The sequence below is a fragment of the Geotrypetes seraphini genome, chromosome 6 (assembly GCF_902459505.1).
Source record: "Geotrypetes seraphini chromosome 6, aGeoSer1.1, whole genome shotgun sequence".
Taxonomy (NCBI): domain Eukaryota; kingdom Metazoa; phylum Chordata; class Amphibia; order Gymnophiona; family Dermophiidae; genus Geotrypetes; species Geotrypetes seraphini.
Genome location: NC_047089.1, coordinates 87,478,798 through 87,499,814, shown reverse-complemented (window position 1 = coordinate 87,499,814; position 21,017 = coordinate 87,478,798). Strand labels below are relative to the sequence as shown.

At 46.2% G+C, this 21,017-nt stretch overlaps 1 protein-coding gene across 9 annotated transcripts in view; it reads right to left on the bottom strand.

Annotated features, from left to right (window-relative positions):
* The window catches only part of MYCBP2 (MYC binding protein 2), a 977,923-nt gene that overhangs the window by 222,238 nt on the left and 734,668 nt on the right, over positions 1-21,017 (bottom strand). For all 9 annotated transcript variants that reach the window (XM_033949399.1, XM_033949405.1, XM_033949401.1 and 6 more), the window contains one exon: positions 17,622-19,277. In XM_033949399.1, the coding sequence (XP_033805290.1) occupies positions 17,622-19,277 (1,656 nt within the window). The remainder of the gene's footprint in view (positions 1-17,621; positions 19,278-21,017) is intronic.

Below are 21,017 nucleotides of genomic sequence, written 5' to 3'. Positions count from 1 at the left end.
ATATCGGGCCAGGAGGGAGCCCAAGTCCACCTGGCCCTGGCGCCCCCCCCCCGCTAGTTGTTCGGGCCAGGAGGGAGCCCAAACCCTCCTGGCCACGGTGACCCCCTACCCCCACCCCGCACTACATTACGGGCAGGAGGGATCCCAGGCCCTCCTGCCCTCGATGCAAACCCCCCTCCCCCCAACGACCGTCCCCCCCAAGAACCTCCGACCGCCCCCCCAGCCGACCCGCGACCCCCCTGGCCGACCCCCACGACACCCCCACCCCCCTTCTCCGTACCTTTGTGTAGTTGGCCGGACAGACAGGAGCCAAACCCGCCTGTCCAGCAGGCAGCCAACGACGGAATGAGGCCGGATTGGCCCATCCGTCCCAAAGCTCCGCCTACTGGTGGGGCCTAAGGCGCCTGAGCCAATCAGAATAGGCCCGGGAGCCTTAGGTCCCTCCTGGGGGCGGGGCCTTGGGCACATGGTCGGGTTGGGCCCATGTGTCTCAGGCCCCGCCCCCAGGTGGGACCTAAGGCTCCCGGGCCTATTCTGATTGGCCCAGGCGCCTTAGGCCCCACCAGTAGGCGGAGCTTTGGGACGGATGGGCCAATCCGGCCTCATTCCGTCGTTGGCTGCCTGCAGGACAGGCGAGTTTGACTCCCGTCTGTCCGGCCAACTACACAAAGGTACGGGGAAGGGGGGTGGGGGTGTCGTGGGGGTCGGCCAGGGGGGTCGCGGGTCGGCTGGGGGGGCGGTCGGAGGTTCTTGGGGGGGACGGTCGTTGGGGGGAGGGGGGTTTGCATCGAGGGCAGGAGGGCCTGGGATCCCTCCTGCCCGTAATGTAGTGCGGGGTGGGGGTAGGGGGTCACCGTGGCCAGGAGGGTTTGGGCTCCCTCCTGGCCCGAACAACTAGCGGGGGGGGGGTCGCCAGGGCCAGGTGGACTTGGGCTCCCTCCTGGCCCGATATTGTCGGGGAGTTGGGGAGTCGGCGGGGCAAGAGGGCTTGGGCTCCCTTTTGCCCCGATCGTGTCGTGTCGTCGAGGGGGCAAGAGGGCTTGAGCTCCCTCTTGCCCCGATCGTGTCGGGGGTGCCTCGGTTGGCTGGGGCAAGAGGGCTTGAGCTCCCTCTTGCCCCGATCGTGTCGGGACTGCCAAGAGGAAGCAGCAGTATACCGGTAGGAGCTTCTACATGATGGCGGGGGGGGGGGGTCGGGAGGCTGTGGGGGTGCAAGCGGTCCTTCAGGGTGGGGGTGCGGGTGGGAGTGCGTGCGAGCGGTCCTTCGGGGTGGGGGTGAGAGCGGTCCTGCGGGGGGTGAATCAGACGTCGGGGGGGAACTATGTAAAAAAATTTTTGTACAACGCGCTCACGCGTATAACGCGCAAGGGTGTGCGCGGTACGTAAAAACCACGTATAATGCGCGCGTTATATGCGAGAAAATACGGTAACTGTGCTTTATCCTAGGACAATCAGGCATCATATTCTCACACAGCTTCCTGGATAAGTGTTGGAGCCCTGGAGGAAGAAGTGGATGGAATATACCTCCATCTAGAACAGTGGTCTCAAACTCAAACCTTTTGAAGGACCACATTTTGGATTTGTAGAGGGCCGCAGAAAAAATTATTGTCTTATTAAAAAAATGACAATTTTGCATGAGGCATTAACCATTTTTTCTACGGCCCTCAGAAAAAAATAGTTAATGTCTTATTAAAGAATAACAATTTTGCATGAGGCATTAACTATTTTTTCTGCGACCCTCCAAGTACCCTATTTTTTCTGTGGCCCTCACAGTTAAAGTTTAACATCTTTCCTTTCTCAAAACTAAACCCTGTAAAGAGAATCCAGTTTCCTCGGAGCCACAGGTATCAATAATGGTGTCTCCCAATTTCACAACATTAAGGTGTGAAATGGGAGCTTGGAATCTGCTCGTAATCTATAACATCAAAGAGTTTAGCTCTGGGTTCAGATTCTGATTCAAGTTTGATTGGCAGATCTTGACCCAACTGTCGAATAAACTTAGTGAATGTGAGACTCTCCGGTGGTGATCTCCTTCTAGGTGGTGGAGGAGATGGGTCTGAAGAGATCCCTTATGATTCATCAGCCAAGAGCTCCTTGTATCCAGAGGAAGAATGGTTTGACAAGTCTGAGTCATATTCCTCGATGCCCTGTAGGGATGGAGAGCGTTGAGATGGATGGTTTTGGGAATGACACTGAGTCAAGAATGTGTACCAACTATGATGTTGAGGAGAGCTTCAAGAGGTACTTCTATGTAAATACTGTGTACTTAGCTGCAATAGTAAACCTAATATTAGATGTGAAGATAGGTAGGATGATTGATTTGGTATGAACATACAGTGGTGCCTCACACAACGAACTTACCGTATTTTCACATAGATAACGCGCACCGTTGTAAAACGCGCACACGGGTATAGCGCGCAAAAAACACACATTTATGTACAGAAATTTTTATATACCGCGCACACCCGTATACCGCGCATGCTGCCCGACTCTCCCGTCGCCGCCTGACTCTCCTTTCGCCCCGCCCGACTCTCCTCTCCCCCTTCACCCCCCCAGGACCGCTCGCACCCCCACCCCGAAGGACCGCTCGCACGCACTCCCACCCGCACCCCCACCCTGAAGGACCGCTCGCACCCCCACAGCCTCCTGACCCCCCCATCATGTAGAAGCTCCTACCGGTGTCCTGCTGCTTCCTCTTAGCGGTCCCGACTCCCCGACACGATCGGGGCAAGAGGGAGCTCACGCCCTCTTGCCCCAGCCAACCGCGGCACCCCTGACACGATCGGGGCAAGAGGGAGCTCAAGCCCTCTTGCCCCAGCCAACCACGGCACCCCCGACACGATCGGGGCAAGAGGGAGCTCAAGCCCTCTTGCCCCAGCCAACCGCGGCACCCCCGACACGATCGGGGCAAGAGGGAGCTCAAGCCCTCTTGCCCCCCCGACTCCCCAACTCCCCGACAATATCGGGCCAGGAGGGAGCCCAAGTCCTCCTGGCTCTTGCGAACCCCCCCCCCCCGCTAGTTGTTCGGGCCAGAAGGGAGCCCAAACCCTCCTGGCCACGGCGACCCCCTAACCCCACCCGCACTACATTACGGGCAGGAGGGATCCCAGGCCCTCCTGCCCTCGACGCAAACCCCCCTCCCCCCAACGACCGCCCCCCCAAGAACCTCCGACCGCCCCCCCCCAGCCGACCCGCGACCCCCTGGCCGACCCCCACGACCCCCCCACCCCCCTTCCCCGTACCTTTGGTAGTTGGCCGGACAGACGGGAGCCAAACCCGCCTGTCCGGCAGGCAGCCAACGAAGGAATGAGGCCGGATTGGCCCATCCGTCCTAAAGCTCCGCCTACTGGTGGAGCCTAAGGCGCGTGGGCCAATCAGAATAGGCCCTGGAGCCCTTAGGTCCCACCTGGGGGCGCGGCCTGAGGCACATGGTCGGGTTGGGCCCATGTGCCTCAGGCCGCGCCCCCAGGTGGGACCTAAGGCTCCAGGGCCTATTCTGATTGGCCCACGCGCCTTAGGCCCCACCAGTAGGCGGAGCTTTAGGACGGATGGGCCAATCCGGCCTCATTCCTTCGTTGGCTGCCTGCCGGACAGGCGGGTTTGGCTCCCGTCTGTCCGGCCAACTACCAAAGGTACGGGGAAGGGGGGTGGGGGGGTCGTGGGGGTCGGCCAGGGGGGTCGCGGGTCGGCTGGGGGGGCGGTCGGAGGTTCTTGGGGGGGGCGGTCGTGGGGCGAGGGCAGGAGGGCCTGGGATCCCTCCTGCCCGTAATGTAGGGCGGGGTGGGGTTAGGGGGTCGCCGTGGCCAGGAGGGTTTGGGCTCCCTTCTGGCCCGATATTGTCGGGAAGTCGGCGGTCCTTCGGGGTGGGGGTGCGAGTGGTCCTGCCGGGGGGGGGGGAATGTATCGGACGTCGGGGAGTCGGCCGGGCAAGAGGGCTTGGGCTCCCTCTTGCTCCGATCGTGGATGCGGGTGCGGGTGGGAGCGCGTGCGAGCGGTCGTTCGGGGTGGGGGTGCGAGCGGTCCTGCTGGGGGGGTGAATCGGGCGTCGGGCGGGGTGGGAACTATGTTTAAAAACTTTTGTATACCGCGCTCACGCATATAACGCGCGAGGGGTATGCGCGGTAGGTAAAAACGCGTATAACGCGCGCGTTATATGCGTGAAAATACGGTAATTGGTTCCAGGAGCAAGTTTTGTTATGCGAAAAGTTTGTTATGTGAAACGCGTTTTTCCCCATAACAATACATGTTAAAAAAAATAATTCGTTCTGTAGCATAAAATATGCTAAGATGACATAAAAAAAGATAAATTTTTTGTTATTATTTTTATTTAGATACATCTAAAAAACATAATTGTTTTTTAAAACAACACACAATTTTTTAAATTTAAAGACAGACTAAGTAGAGTCTAATTTTACAGTGAGAGAGGGCAGAGTCTCAGCGGCAAAAACTGGGACTGTTTCATTTTTATTTTTTTTTTTCTAGCATCGGGGAAGCGGCGAGAGTAGCTCCGCCCCCCCCATCGCATTCAGCAGTAGGCGCCGGGCCCCTGCGAGCCGACGGTCCGCCACTGCAACAGGGAGCCAGGCGGAGAGAGGGCAGTTAAGCGCAGTGCCTGCGCGGAAGGATGCAGCTCGGGCGACTCGTTGTAGGAAGCAAGACATGAAGTTCGTTGTGCGCAGCGTTCGCTGTGCGAGGCGTTCGTTATGCGAGGCACCACTGTATACATATAAGTAGGACGATCGATGTGCCGGAAACATAAGTAGGATGATTGATTTATTATGCCATAATTATGCTGGTATTAATAACTCTGCATTGTAACACTGCTACAGAAGCCTCTGTAATTCTGTATAGAGCCCATGTATTGTAACACCTCACAGAAGCTCTTTGTAACTCTGTATTGTAACACGTTTTAAAGAAGCTCTTGCAAACTGCTCTGAATTGACATCCCAGTCATTAGTAGTGGTATAGAAACTAACAATAAACAATAAACTTCTAGACCTTTTTCAGTGATGACCTGATATTGCAGAAGTACTTTGACATCTGGATGTTGTTTTCTTCAATCTCGACCTATGTCGATAGGGAGTGCGAGATCTGATCCTTGAGTCCCGTATATGTTGATGCTCAGTCTGAGCTGGTACTGGTTATGTCATCACAGGACTCTAAGCTGCTTGTGACTGCAACATGTTAGTCAACTCCCCTTTTAAAATCTCCTTTATCTGTTCCTACAGAGAGGCCACCGGTACTGTAGTGTTCAGTACCGAAGGTGCCACAGAGTGACAAGGTGTTGATGACCTTGATGATGAGGCACGTCTTTGAGACAACCTGTGAAGGAGGAGATTGTGCCTCAATGCGCTGATGCTTAAGAGTACATCGATGGTGTTGATGCCCGAGAAGACACTGATGCATGCCTGGATGGGGACTTAGCCTTTCTGATGGATGATCCTGATGGTAAGAATGCCAACGCCAAGAGAGGCGTAGAAGTCAGTGAAAAGGTTCAGATCCTAATACTGCCTTACACACATACTCTATCGTCTCTGGTACCGATACAAAAAAAGGGGGGGGAGAGGGCATTTCATTAGGAAGAAAAGAACACACAAGCACAGGCTATTACATGGCAAAAGAGAAGGGACTTTATTCAGAAACAACAACACATATTTATAGTCTCCCCCCCCCTTTGTACATGCCCAGTCACAAGCTAATAATGGGTGTGGCTTATGGGGAAAAGTAAGTTTCATTTCTCCTAAAAACAGGGAGGGAGGGGAAGGGAAAATCCACAACCAGCACACATAATCATAATTACAGATAACAAAAAGAGACAATGGCTTTTTGTGATTTCTTGTATAGCAAAATAAGCTTATAAAGAATATACCCTTACAGTCAGTACAGTCTTTGATGCCGGAGAAGTTTTATGTGTATCGGTATTGGAAGTTGCAGACATTCTCGGTGCTGTCAATGATCCCAAAGATGATGGAAAAAATTTGTCGAACTGGAGCTGTCTAGTGGATGGTGAGCAGGACCAAGACACTGAAGACACCAATTTTGTGGATCAGTGATTCACATGGTCCTGCCGCACCAAGTGTACCGCTTAAAACCACTGGATGACTTTTGATATGGGGGAAACACTGCCGATGTAAGATCCAAGGACTCAATCGTCCCCGGATGTCGAGTAGATTGGTATCCAAAAATAAATTGATGCTCCAAGACTGAAAACAGACTGGCTAGGGGCTGAAGGCCCAAATTTGAAGAGTAGAATTAAATTCTTTTAAAAAGGGGAGAAGGAAATGAAATATAAAGTAAAATACTGAAGAAAATAAACGTGGGAAGGCACAAAAAAAAAAATCGAGTTTGACGCGCTTTGGACTAACCCAAACACCACAGCTTCTCAGCTCCATTGAAAACTGAGAACTGATGGCCCCACGAGACAACATTGGGTGGGAAGGCACCAGCACATGCACGGTACAGACAGTCTCAAAACTTAAAATTTTTTAAAAATAACAGTACACTTTTGCACGGCCCATACCAGGCTCCATGGATGATGTCAACCACATGTGAGAATATGCTGCCTGTTTGTCCTAGGATAAGACTCATCTCCTCAACTATACATGCCAGCTATTTTCTTGAAATTTGCATTTCATTTACTGATACATCTAACACAAAACAATAACTGTGCCAATAAGTCACACCACGATAACTATGGGCAATAAAATTGGGGAAGGAAAGAAGACAAATCACGTTTGTATTTGTTATTTTCAAATGGCATTTAAAAACTATTACATGAATCCTCTTGAAATTATTCCTGAGTTTATTTTTTTGTTCTAATATTTATATCTGTAAACTTTTTGTAATAAAGATATTCATACACTCAACAAGGCCTTGTCCAAAGTTTTCTAATATTTTAACTGTCCTTGTTGAATAATTTCATTGCCATTGCTCTTTTAAAACTTTCTTACCATATACAGTCAAACCAGTTAACGAGTAACGCGGTTTGCAAGTATTTTGTAAGAAAAGCAAAACACTTCAGCAAATTGTAACTCGCAAAATGAGCATTGTCTCTTGTCTTGCAGTCTGAGCACATAAACTTGATCCTAGCCTTAATTGGTAATGTGCGTGTCCTACCTGCTGTGCTCTGGATCTGCCCTGATGAGGGTGATTGACTTTGGAGCCCTTTCCCCTCATCAGCATTTGCGGGACTCTGAGATTGGCGTGGTGTCTCTGCTTATTGGTGGGGCTGTGGTAAAACTTAGGAGTCTGGTTGTGCGTCGGGGACCTGGGGCGGATGCCAGAGCTGTGATCGCCTGTGGTGGATTCGCCTCGATGGATCTTCTGTGGCCCATCTTCTCTCCTTGGCATGCTGCCTTCAGCCATTGCGCCCCACTGCCTTCTGTTTTCAGACCACTTCCTTCGGCTGCTTTGGGACTTGTGCTTCAATGAACCGACGGCCAGCCCTTCTGACCCTGCTGTTTTCCTGGAGCTGGGCAACAGCGCTTTCCCCTGCTTGCAAAAGTTGTGTCCTGTTGTGGTGGCTGAGTTACCTTAATGACTGATTTCAACTCACTACCCATTTATTTTTCTTTTCATCTTTCTTTTATTTATTTTTGTTCTTATTTAATATTTATTTCATATCTACAGTTGTACTAAAGGCCTGCACTAAAATGTAATTAACTTGACCAGTTAATGAGAAGATTTTACACGAATCGTCCGAGTTTCAATTATTTTCTATAGGAAAATTTGCTTTGATATACGTGAATTTTGGATTAAAAGCATGCTTCTGGAATGAATTATGCTCGTAAACCAAGGTACCACTGTATTCTTGAATATAAAAATGGCCCAAAAATGGGGGTCTCGGTTTACATCCGAGCGTACCTTTTGATGATGGTGCTTTTTTCCTGTCCTCCCCACCCAATGACCAACACTGCTATTTTCCACCTCACCCCACCCCCATCAATGATGTCTGACACTGCTATCCTCCACTTCCCTCCGATGACCAGCACTGCTGTCTCCCAACCCCCTCCAATAACCGGCATTGCTAGTTTCCTCCCCCAATCTGATGACTGGCACTCCTATCCTCCACTACCTGCTCTCCCTGCCCCAGTCTGACATTGCACTTACAGTTCCAGGACTCAGGAAACCGATGCCCACACTCTGTGTTGGTGAAGAGCCTTGAACGTCAGCGCATTCTCAAGGCTTGCTGGACTCCCTTCAAGAATCCTGGAGAGGGCAGGAGCCAGCACGTTTTGAGCACGCCTGGATGTACAAAGCCCTTCACCAGCACAGAGCGTCAATTCCTGAGTCCCAAACTGTAAATGCGATGTCAGTCAGGGGCAGGGGGGAGCGAGTAGTGAAGGACTGTAGTGCCTAAGCCACTATTCTTCAATTCTCCAGCGCTGTTCTTTTGCCGTGGTCCATCCCCTTTTGAAGCAACTCCCTGTTTCCGCTTGGGTAGACGGTAGAAAAGAAACTGTGCAGAGAAGGCCTTCTGTCAGCGCAAGAGAATTGCTCTCGTGCCAATGACCTTGTAGTGAGGGGAGCTTCAGAACCAGGTGGGGAGAACATCTGGTAGAACTGGGAGGGGGATAGGGAGGGAGAAAAAAGGAAATATGCTGAATGGGAGGGGCAGAGAAGAGAGGAAGGGAGATGGTGGCACATGGATGAAGAGAAGGGGAAGAGATGGTGCACATGGATGGAGGGAAGGGGAAGAGATGGTGCACATTGAAGGAGGGAAGTGGGAGAGAAGAGAGGGAAGAGATGGTGCACATGGATGGAGGAGAAGAGAAGATATATTTGAGATGGAGGTAGAAAAATGGAAAGAAACTGAATATGAAAATCAGTGCCAAAGATTGATATAGTGCAAGATGTGAAGGAGGAGAGGAAATGCATAAGGATGCCTTGGAAACAAAGTTAAGAGCAAAGAGGGAGCAAGATTATCAAATAAAATTGTCAGATAACAAAGAAAAAAGTTTTTATTTTCAATTTAGTGATTGAAATAGTCAATTTAAAAAATTTACATCTGTTTTTATAATTTGAACTGTTCAGGAAGAAATGCATTTCTTTTGTGGTGTAGTGTGCAGAGTCTGGCATATTAGGGTTTCATTTTGTGTACAATTGTACTTTTAATTTGTGGGATTGTATCTGAAAAGGGTTTTTCTGTCTTCTGTATGTGTGACTGAGGCCAGGTGTTCTGGAGGGGATAGAATTACAGAAACTTTGGTTGGTGTCGTGGCCACCAAGTAGGAAGATATTTGTTGGCTCTCTCATAGCTTTTTTGGACTCGAAACAGCCCCAACTGAAAAATTAGTGATTACATCAAGGGAAGGAGTGGAAATGCAGTGGGCAAAACTGAAAGAAGTAACTGTAAGAGCGACAAACCTTTTTGTGAGGCAAGTAAGTAAAAGTAAGAGGAAAAGAAGGCCACTTTGGTTCTCAAAAGTAGTAGCTGAGAAGGTAAGGAATAAGAGGTTAGCTTTCATAATCTACAAAAGATCACAGAAAGGAAGACAGGCAAAAATATTTGAAAGTTAAGAGAGGCTGGCCACGTAGTTAGGAAAGCAAAGACACAAATGGAAAAAATAATAGCTAACACAGTAAAAGAAGACATTTCTTTAGATATATTAGTGATAGGAAGAAGTGCAAAAGTGGCATTGTGAGACTCAAAGGTGAAGGGGAGAAATATGTAAAAGCTGATAAAGAAAAGGCTTAACTGCTTAACAAATATTTCTGCTCTGTGTTCATGGCTGAAGTGCCGGGAGCAGGACTGCAGAAGACAAACATGAATAGGGATGGAGGAGCGGTAGACCCTGATCGGTTCAGAGAGTTGTGTTCGTGAGGAGCTAGCTAAAATTAAGGTAGACAAAGCAATGGGGCCGGATGGTTTTATATCTGAAGGTGCTGAAGGAACATAAGAATAGCCTTACTGGGTCAGACCAATGGTCTATCAAGCCCAGTAGCCCGTTCTCACGGTGGCCAATCCAGGTCACTAGTACTTGGCCGTAACCCAAGGAGTAGCAATATTCCATGCTACCGATACAGGGCAAGCTCAATAAAAATAAAGAAAAGGGCAAATAACTCAAGCAAAATACTAATGTTGAGTGACCAAAAAGGAATATAGCAACTATTATAAAAGCCACTCTATGTGTCTTTACAGAAAAATTCCATCAAACTATTATTGAAGCTTATGCTCAGAGACATGAAGGTGAATGTGCCGCCTCACACCCAATCATCGCATTGTTCAATACAGTGTCAAAATGATAACAATAGTCACTATTGAATTTATAAGAGCCAAATGGGCTATAAGCTTTACATCTTATATTGATGACTGTAAACTAAACTAAACTAAACCTTAAGTTTGTATACCGCATCATCTCCACAGAAGTAGAGCTCGGCATGATTTATAGGAGTTGGCATAGAAAGGAACTACAATGAAAAGTGGAAGGACTTAGAAAGAGAAGTTTAGAGAGATTGTAAGATGAAAAAAACTTAGCTTTCTAAATTCACTGGTTCCAACCTGACACGTTTCGGGCCTGCTTCAGGGAACCAAAATTGCTCTGCTACACCACCTCAAACTGAGTGGTTTGGTGCGTTCCAAATAGAAGGCCAAAACACATTTACAGTCCAGAGTATGAAGAGCTGATTCTCCAGCATGAGAATGAGGCTTTGGAAAGAACAATGGATTGGTTGAGATGAAATTCTGAAACCACTTTAGGAAGGAATTTGGGATGAGTACGGAGGACCACCTTGTCATGATGGAACACAGTGAAAGGTGGATCAGCAACTAAAACTTGTAGCTCACTGACTCTTCGAACAGAAGTGAAGGCAATGAGAAACACCACTTTCCAAGTGAGATACTTTATATGAGCCGTAGACATTGGTTCAAATGGAGGCTTCATCAATTGAGCAAGAACAACATTGAGGTCCCAAACCACTGGAGGCAGTTTGAGAGGAGGTTTGACATTGAAAAGTCCTTTCATGAATCTGGAAATGACAGGATGAGCAAAGAGGGGTTTCCCTTCAATAGACTGATGGAAAGCAGCAATTGCACTGAGATGGACTCGGATCGATGTAGACTTGAGGCCAGAGGTGGATAAGTGCAAAAGGTAATCTAAAATAGAAGATAAGTAGGAATGTTGAGACTCCTTATCATGAGAAAAATACCACGTAGAAAATCTAGTCCATTTTTGGTAATAGCATTGTCTAGTGGTAGGCTTCCTAGAAGCCTCTAAAATCTCTCTTACACGTTGAGAAAACTGAAGAGGAGTTATGTTGAGAGGTACCAAGCAGTCAGGTGTAGAGACTGCAGGTTGGGATGAAGCAGAGATCCCTGACTCATTGTAAGCAGAGATGGAAAAACTGGTAGAAGAAATGGCTCCCTGCTGCTGAGTTGAAGTAGAAGGGAGTACCAAGGTTGTCTCAGCCACCAAGGAATAATCAGAATCATGGTGGCATGATCGTTCATCAACTTGACAAGAGTCTTGAGAATGAGAGGGAATGGAGGGAATGGTTTAGGAAGAGATTCGTCCATTCCAGAAGAAAAGCATCTGCCTCGAGGTGATGAGGAGAATATATCCTGGAGCAGAATTGAGGCAGTTTGTGGTTGTAGAGAGCTGCAAAGAGATCTATCTGAGGCGTTCCCCACTGTGAAAAAATGTGATGAAGAGGTGAGGAATGAAGTGTCCATTCGTGAGGTTGCAGAAGATGACTCAACTTGTCCACCAAGCAATATTTCACCCCTTGGATGTAGACAGCTTTGAGGAAGGTGTTGTGGCGAATTGCCCAGTCCCAAACCTTCAGAGCTTCTTGACAAAGGGAGGAAGATCCCGTCCCTCCCTGTTAGTTGACATAGTACATGGCGACTTGGTTGTCCGTCCGAATGAGGACTACCTGGTCGTGAAGAAGATGTTGAAAAACTTTGAAAGCCATGAAGATCGCTCTGAGTTCCAACAGATTGATGTGACACTGACGATCGGTACTGGTCCAGTGGCCTTAAGTACGGTCCATCGAGATGAGCGACCCAAGCGTAGGTCGAGGAATCTGTTGTAAGGACCTTCTGGTGGGGGGTCGTTTGAAACAGCAAGCCTCTGGAGAGATTGGAAGAGAGCATCCACCAGCGGAGAGACTGTCTCAATGAAGGAGTGACTGCAATGTGTCGAGAAAGTGGGTCACAAACCTACGTCCACTGAGATGCCAGGGCCCACTGAGGAATTCTGAGGTGAAGTCTGGCAAAAGGAGTCACGTGTACTGTGGAGGCCATGTGACCCAGTAGCACCATCATGTGTCTCGCTAGAAGAGATGGAAGAGTGGGAAGAAGACACTGCATGAGAGTTGAAGGAGAGCTTCCAGACGTGGTTGCGGAAGGAATGCTCTGAGTTGGATAGTGTCCAGAACAGCTCCTATGAATTGTAGATTCTGAGAGGGTTGAAGTTGTGATTTGGGAAAGTTGATTTTGAATCCCAAACTTTGTAGGAACCATGTAGTCCGTTGGGTTGCTACAATAACCCCCAGAGATGTTGAATCTTTGATGAGCCAGTCATCTAGATAGGGAAATACCTGGAGACCATGGTTCCTTAGAGCTGCTGCTACCACTACCAGGAACTTGGTGAATACTCTGGGAGAGAAAGCCAGGCCAAAGGGCAGCACTCTGTATTGATAATGCAGATACCCCACCCGAAATCTGAGATATTGCCGGGAGGCCAGATGAATGGGAATATGAGTATAGGCCTCCTTGAGTTCCAGAGAGCATAGCCAGTTGTTCTGATCGAGAACGGAATAAAGGGATGCCAGGGACAACATTCAAAATTTTTCCTTGACTAAAAATTTGTTGAGAGCCCTAAGATCCAGAATGGGTTGCAGATCACCTGTCTTCTTCGGAACAAGGAAGTAACAAGAGTAAAACCCCCTGTTCTGCTGTTCCAAAGGAACTGGTTCAATGGCATGGAGACAAAGCAGAGCTTGAGCTGCCTGAAGAAGAAGGGTGGTCTGGGATGGACTGGAAGGATACTCTCTTGGAGGAAGCTCTAGTGGAACCTGAGTGAAATGAAGAGAGTATCCTTCCCTGATGAATGACAGCACCCAGAGGTCGGAAATGATGGTCTCCCATCGGTGATAAAAATGATGGAGACGACCTCCAATAGGGGGAAGATAGGTCAGAGACAGAACGGTGGAGGTTATGTTCTGTGTTAAACAGTCAAAAAGGCTGTGTAGCCTTAGGTGCAGCAGAAGGTTGAGATTTCTGTTGCTTCTGATTCTGCTGTTTATTGAGAGGAGGGAGAGTGTAAGGAGCCACACTCGGAGCAAAACGCCTCTGGAAAATTGGAGGAGTGCATGCAGGCTTGGCAGGAGCTGGCTTGGGCTTTGGTCTGTCAATAGAAGCAAAGGATTTTTCATGTTCAGACAATTTTTTTGTGGCTTCCTCGAAGAGGTCATTGACTGCACAAGGAACAATAGCCAAGCGGTCCTGAAGATTAGGGTCCATGTCAATAGTGCGAAGCCAGGCTAGGCAGCACATTGCTACAGAACAAGCAGTCGCCCTGGTGGACAACTCAAATGCATCATAAGAAGACTGAGGTAGATGTAATCTGAGTTGTGACAGAGTAGCTATGACTTCTTGAAATTCGAAGTGCTTTTGAGTATCTAGATAACTGAGAAATTTAGGAAGAAGATCAATGTGGAACTTGAAATAAGTGACAAAATGGAAATTGTAATTGAGGACTTTAGAGGACATCATGGCATTTTGGTAGAGGCGACGTCCAAACTTGTCTATAGTTTTCCCTTCCCTTCCAGGAGGAAAGGTAGCATAAACCTTGGAAGGACGGGACCTTTTCAAGGAGGAGTCCACAAGTAAGGATTGGCGAGACAACTGCGAATTTTCAAATCATTTGCAAATTAGAGTTTTATACCTGGAGTCCAACTTGCCTGAACAGCAGGAATTGCATAAGGAATCTCCAGGCATCGTGTAAAAGTCTGAGACAAAAACTTGTGAAGAGGAAGCTTAAGTGACTCTGCAGGAGGTTGAGGAAGATGCATGACTTCGAGATACTCCTTAGAGTATTTAGAACCAGCATCCAATTGAAGGTCCAGGTCAGCAGCAATCTGACGAAGAAAAGAAGAGAAAGATAGCTGATCCGCTAATGCCTTGCCTCGAGAAGGACTCAAGGACGTCGAGGCAGCCTGGGTCGAAGATGAAGCTTCGGCAGGAAAATAGGCATCAAAAGAAAAAGGAGACTTGGACGAAGCAATAGAAACCGCTGAGTCCTCGAGGTTTGGAAGCGGGGACCTCGATCGAGGAGTCGATGGTCTAGTAGAGCTGGAAGGCGTAGATCGAAGCTTAGTAGAAGAAGAACGCTCTTTGGAAGAAGAGATATGCCTGGAAGTATGCCTCGAGGAAGGCCTCGATCGTCGGTGAGAGTGGTGTTTGGAAGCAGATCTCGAAGATCGAGGAGACTTTACCCCCGAGATGGAAGCAGACGTTGCTACCAATGAATGGATAGAGCTAGAAGCTGTGGATCGAAGCTCAGGAGGCTTGATGGAGGAACCTCAAGGCACTCCCAAGACTTGTATGGAGTGTGAAGATTCCTGTTGAGGCACTTGCAAAGAATCTGCTCCTTGTTTCGCGTGCATAGATGCCAGACCAGACACTCGCAGAGACTCTGCTCCCTGCATAGAGTGTGTAGTCTCAGCTGGAGGCATAGGAAGAGGCTCGACCTCGCGGGAGTCTGCAGAATGCCCAGGCTGGATTAGAGTAGCAAGCTTCGGTCCCATATTAGTGAGGTACTGAATGAATTGCTTCTCTAACATGGTCTGGAAAGAAGCTGGCAAGGATGGATCTGCGTCTGAAACCGGACCACTTGTTTTGGCTGGAGGTTCCACAGAGGCAGTGGAAATGTGCTTTGACTTGGAAGTCTTGACCACCTTGATTACCACCGCTGGAACTTTCTGCTGAGCGATCTGACCTGAGGATGCAGGGGAAGATACAGCAGGTGTAGTCGAGGTAAGAGCCGCTGCAAACGAAGAAGGTCTGATGAGGCTCGAGGTCGGAGTAGTGAAGGCAGAAAGGCCCTTGGTCGAAGGTTGGACAGAGGCCACTTTCGAAGTCAAGGGAGTGGTCGAAGAATCCATCCCAAAAAGCTTCTCTACTAAAATCCGACGATGTTTAAGAGCTCGAGGTTTAAGAGTAGCACAGCACTCGCACGACTTCGGTTGATGGTTCGGCCAAGGCACTTGAGGCACCAATGGTGTGGGTCCGTGAGGGAAATCGCATGCTGGCATTGGCTACACTTCTTGAAGCTCATTGCTGGCCGGAACATAGGAGGAAAAATAGCTGCCGCAAAGTCGAAGCCCACGGGCTGCGGCCGAGCGGCCTGCCCCGGCAGTCGAACGGAATAAAATTTCTCTTTTTAACTAGAAATAAAAGAAAACAGCGAATCGTGAAGAAAATAAAAACGAACCATGGAAAGAGAAGGCACAAAGTAACAAAGTTAAACGCAGAGAGTCAAAGACGGACTTCTCGGCTCCACGGAAAACTGAGAACTGAGGAGATGCATCCTGTGCTGGGCGGGAAGGCACTCACGCATGAGCGGTGCGGCTGACTCAAATCTTCTAGTTTCTACAAGCATCCGGGCTCCGTTGGTGATGTCACCCATATGTGAGAATAGGCTGCCTGCTTGTCCTGGGATAAGTGAGGCTTACCGCTTTGTAATTTTCCTGGTGGCTCTGCTGACTGACCTTTTCAATGATTCTCTAGAGTTGAGAGTGGTACTGGAGGACTGGAGAAGGGCGGATGTGGTCCCTCTCCACAAAAGTGGAAGTAAGGAAGAAGTAGGGAATTACAGGCCAGTAAGTCTGACTTCTGTGGTTTAGGAAATTAATGGAATCCCTTTTATATTTATGTTTATTAAAAGTTTTAACCACACTTTGGTTTGTCAATAACACGGTGTAAAAAATATTTAGAAACAGAGAATAGTGAAATTTCTGGAATCCTGTGGATTATAAGATTAGAAGCAACATGGATTCACTAGAGGTAGGTCTTGTCAGACAAATCTGATCAATTTTTTTGACTGGATGACCAGATAACTGGATAGAAGGATTGTGCTAGATGTGGTGTATTTAGATTTTAGTAAAGCCTTTCACAGTGTTCTACACAGATATCTAATAAATAAACTGAGTGCCCTTGTGATGGGTCCCAAAGTGATAAGCTGGGTCAAGAACTGATTGAGTGAAAGGCAAGAGAGGGTAGTAATCAATGGAGATCGCTCTGAGGATAGGGATGTTACTAGTGATGTGCCCAAGGTTATGTTCTTGGGCTTGTTCTTTTTAACATTTTTATAAACGATATTGCCGAAGGGCTGTTGGGTAAGATTTGCTTCTTTGCAGATGATACCAAAATCTGCAATAGAGTAGACACCCAGGATGGTGTGAATAACATGAAGAATGACCTGGTGAAGCTTGAAGAATGGTCTGAAATTTGGCAGCTAAAATTTAATGCTAAGAAATGTAAGGTCATGCATTTGGGCTGCAAAAACCGTAGGGAACGGTACAGTTTAGGGGGTGAAGAACTTAAGTGCACGACAGAAGAGCGGTATTTGCATATGATTGTATGTGATGATCTTAAGGTGGCCAAACAGGTTGAAAAGTTGACAGCAAAAGCTAGAAGGATGCTAGGTTGCATAGGTAGAGGTATGGCCAGTAGAAGAAAGGCGGTATTGATGCCTCTGTATAAGACTCTGGTGAGACCTCATTTAGAATACTGTGTACAATTCTGGAGGCCGCACCTTCAAAAAGATCTAAAAAGGATGGAGTCGGTCCAGAGGAAGGCTACTAAAATGGTATGTGGTCTTCATCATAAGGAATATGGGAACAGACTTAAAGATCTCAATCTGTAAATTTTGGAGTAAAAGGCAGGAGAGGGGAGATATGATAGAGATGTTTAAATACCTATGTGATGTAAATGTGCATGAGTTGTGTCTCTTTCATTAAAAGGAAACTTTGGAATGAGAGGGCATAGGATGAAGTTAAGAGGTGATAGACTCAGGAGCAATCTAAGGAAATACTTTTTTACAGAAAGGGTAGTAGATGCATGGAACAGTCACCTGGTAGAGGTGGTGGAGACTGTCTGAATTCAAGAAAGCTTGAGATAGGCATATGGGATCTCTTAGAGAGAGGAAGAGATCATGGTTACTGCAGATGGGCAGACTGGATGTGCCATTTGGCCTTTATCTGCCATCATGTTTCTATACTTATGGCATTACTTACGACATTCGCATACCCAAATTTCTAATCTTGGTTTATATTTGAGTCACCCTGTTTTCTCCTTTTTTATATTCAGATTGGTTTACATTTGAGTATATATGGTATATATTTAGTACATACAATAGAATATTCTACTAACAAACTGGCATATGCTAAAACATACAATATAATTCAAAGTTCCTTCACTTAACAATTATAAAAGCACACAAGTTCTTTACTGTGCAATTGTACTATCACATAATTTGGTACTTTGGAATGCATCAATCATCTCTCGTGAAACAGAATTCTCAACTGCACGATTTAGAATAGTCAAATTATCACCAATATAAATATATTTTATTTTAGAATACTGCTTTTGCCATAATTTGAAGTTTTAATCTTACCTGGATGAGCTTGTCGCATATGATATGTCACTGGGTAAGGATGTGATTCTCCACACAATTCACATATTGTATCTTTCTCTGGTCCTCCCACAGCAAGCTGAGCCATTTCACCAAACAGATTCCCTCTTGGTCTGCACTCAGCTTTTTCCTTTTTCTTTTTCTCCTTTTTTGATTTCTTGTTATCTTTATCACTCTCTTTTTTCTTTAAAACTGCACAAGACCCAGGGCTTGGGAAAATCATGTTCTGGGAAGCTGCCTTGATGGTTGCCAAGGAAATATCTTCCCAAAATGCTACCAAGTGCTGTAATGTTAAAGGTAGGGGAGATCTTGTCTTCAGTGTATGATGACTGGATAATTCAAATGATATGTTATCAGTTTTTCCATCCTCACACTTTTCAGGCAAAGGTGGTTCTTTAAGCATAGACAAAACTTTGTTTTTATTAATACTGCCCATTTTAGATATATCTGGTCCATGAGGTGCAATGTTAAACATATTAAGTGCAGATGATATTTCTAGAGAATGCCTGTTTTTCAGCTTTGTTTCTTTTTCATCACTAGGTTGCTGAATATTAAGGCTGTTTCTTATAGGAGCATGTTCTTTGGAAAGTTCTGGATTAAATTTCAGAAAAGAAGAACAGGCCATAGCATCATGAACTATACCTTCATGCCATAAAAAGGAAGCAAAGACAGCTCTAGCACATTCTGCCACTGAAGGAGACATTGCTTGCTTAGCTGGTTCATGTGGTCTTGTCCCATCTCCTTTGAAAAGGAAGCTAGTTTTTTCTTTTTTTGGTCGGATGTGTCTGCTGGTACTTTTGCGACTAATTTTTGGTGATCCTCTCATATCTTGTTCTTCTTTCAGTGGAGCTTTTCCTATGCTAAAATGAACTTTGGAAAAGCTATCATCCACATTTTTAAATTCTGTGTTCTCTTCACATATGCTGTCTGTAATACTATCAGTCTTTAAAGTGCTTGATGTGCATACTTCGATGACTTCACTGTGAAGGTTCTCCTGAACAACATGGGGTGAAGGAGCTCTATTGTCAGTATTAGTGGCAGGTTTTGCATCTTTCAGAAGAATTTTTGGTTTTGGCGATGTTGAACGTCCCCTCAGTGGTTCCGTTAATGGTAACTTCTTTTTGCGAAGGGTATCAGGGTCCAATGTATAAGAGTCTGACTTAGACCGTTCACGAGGTGGGTCAAGCTTTGTCTTTGCAGGTGTTGAATGTTTTTGAGGTAGATTCTTTTCATGTGGAGATGATAATTGTGGAGAACTGGCACTAGGCATACTAGATCTACTTGGTGGAAGTGTTTTTGGTTTTGGCGAGGATGATCGTGATCCTGGTCCAGGAGATTCTGCTCTCAGATTAGATGGTGGTCTCCCATCAGATTTTAGTGTCTGAAGAGTATTATGATTTGGAGATGATGATCTGCTGTGAGAGTCTGATCTCAATTTTGCAGTATCAGATTTCAGCATAAGGGATTCACCAGCAGATAAGCCTTCTGAATTCCTTGGTTTCTTCTGGTCAATACCAGCTCTGCTCATTCGTCCATCAAGTTTGGGTGATCTAGACTCTGCTCTGTGTTTAGAGGACATGTCTGATTTTCCTGCTGGAGAAGATGATCTGGCAGCCATTGAGAAGTTTCCTCGGTCACCTACATAATCCATTTTACATAAATAAATTACTGTCATTATATGGGATCATCAATTTCAGTATTCATTAATAAATAAGTAGCATATAATTATATACATATTAATAATCAAAGCAAATGCTTTTGATACTGACAAGTAGAGAGAAAACCAAATTATTCTCCTCTAAAATAAATTACACAAATATGAACTCAAATCAACTATTTGTTCATGTATAAAACAATTATAAATGCAATAGCCATGAATGAATGCTGGATAATGCAAATAAACAAAAAATATAAAAGAAAAACAAAGCTTTGAAATCAGGCATTATTTATACTTAAGCATATTGAGTATCTGAGAATTAAAGGGTCAAATTAATTTTACTGTATTTTGCTTAACCTAAAGGACAATGTGCTGAAAGTCCATTACTGACATTTTCATAGGTGTGTATATATTAAATTTAACAATGTGGATGGTTGAAAAGCACTATATCAATTGTTCATATTAGATTATTATATCATCACAAGTTATCAAAATGCGACATACTGTAGCATAGCACTATGCCAAAATTTGCAAAAAGAGGTGTCTCACCATACTGTGACGTACCTGTGGGTTGAAAGCATATCTATTTACTACTACTACTTTTATTACTATTAATTATTTCTATAGCGCTACCAGATGTACACAGCGCTATACAGAGTCACAAAGAAAACAGTCCCTGCTTGAAAGAGGTTACAATCTAAACAGACAAGACAGACAAACAGGATGTATAGATACAGTTAAGGGGAACGGTTAATCTGCTGGCTGGGTTGAAGGGCAGTGGGGAATAGGGTTATGGATTGAAGGCTATATCAAAAAGGTGGGTTTTCAGTCTGCTTTTAAACAACGTAAGGGAAGGGGGCTTGGAAGACAAACTCAGGTAATTTATTCCAGGTATAGGGGGCAGCTAGATGAAAGGATTGTCTGGATTGGCAGTGGAGGTGAAGGGTGCAGCTAAGAACAGCTTATCTGAGAAACAGAGTTATCTAGGAGGTGTATATATAGAGAGAAGAGATATTGAGGAGCAGAAGAATGAACGTACTTGTAGATCAACAAAAGGAGCTTGAACTGCATGCGGAGGCAGATAGGTAGCCAGTGAAGTGATTTAAGGAGAGGGGTGACATGAGTGTATCGAGGTTGGTAGAAAATGAGTCGTGCAGCAGAGTTTTGCACAGATTTTAGGGGTGGGGGTGGGGGGTGAGAAGGCAGCACTACAGGAGCCAGTTAGAAGCAGATTGCAGTAATCTAAGCATGAGGTTACGAGAGTGTGGACAAGGGTCCGGGTAGTGTGCTCAGACAGGAAGGGGCAAATTTTGGTGATGTTGTAGAGATAGAAGTGACAGGCCTTAGCAGTTTGTTGGATGTGTGAAGAAAATGAGAGGTCAGAATTGAAGACGACTCCAAGGTTGCGAGCAGATGAGACTGGAATGATGACAATATTATTTACCGAGATGGAGAATGGAGGAGGAGGAGCAGCTCAGTCTTAGACATGTTTAGTTTCAGATGACTTCACTAAACAGAACCCAAATTAGAAAGAATGAAAAATGCAGTGATCAAAAAAGATTCTTTCTTATTGGTAACCTCTCGGGAAAGTATAATAATTGTGTAGCTAATACAACCTTATATCATGAGTATACCAACTAAAAAACAAATAAACACTGTGATATAAGGTGGTCCTCAGTAGTTACAACTCAAAGAAACTGTCATTAGAGTTGGAAACTTGA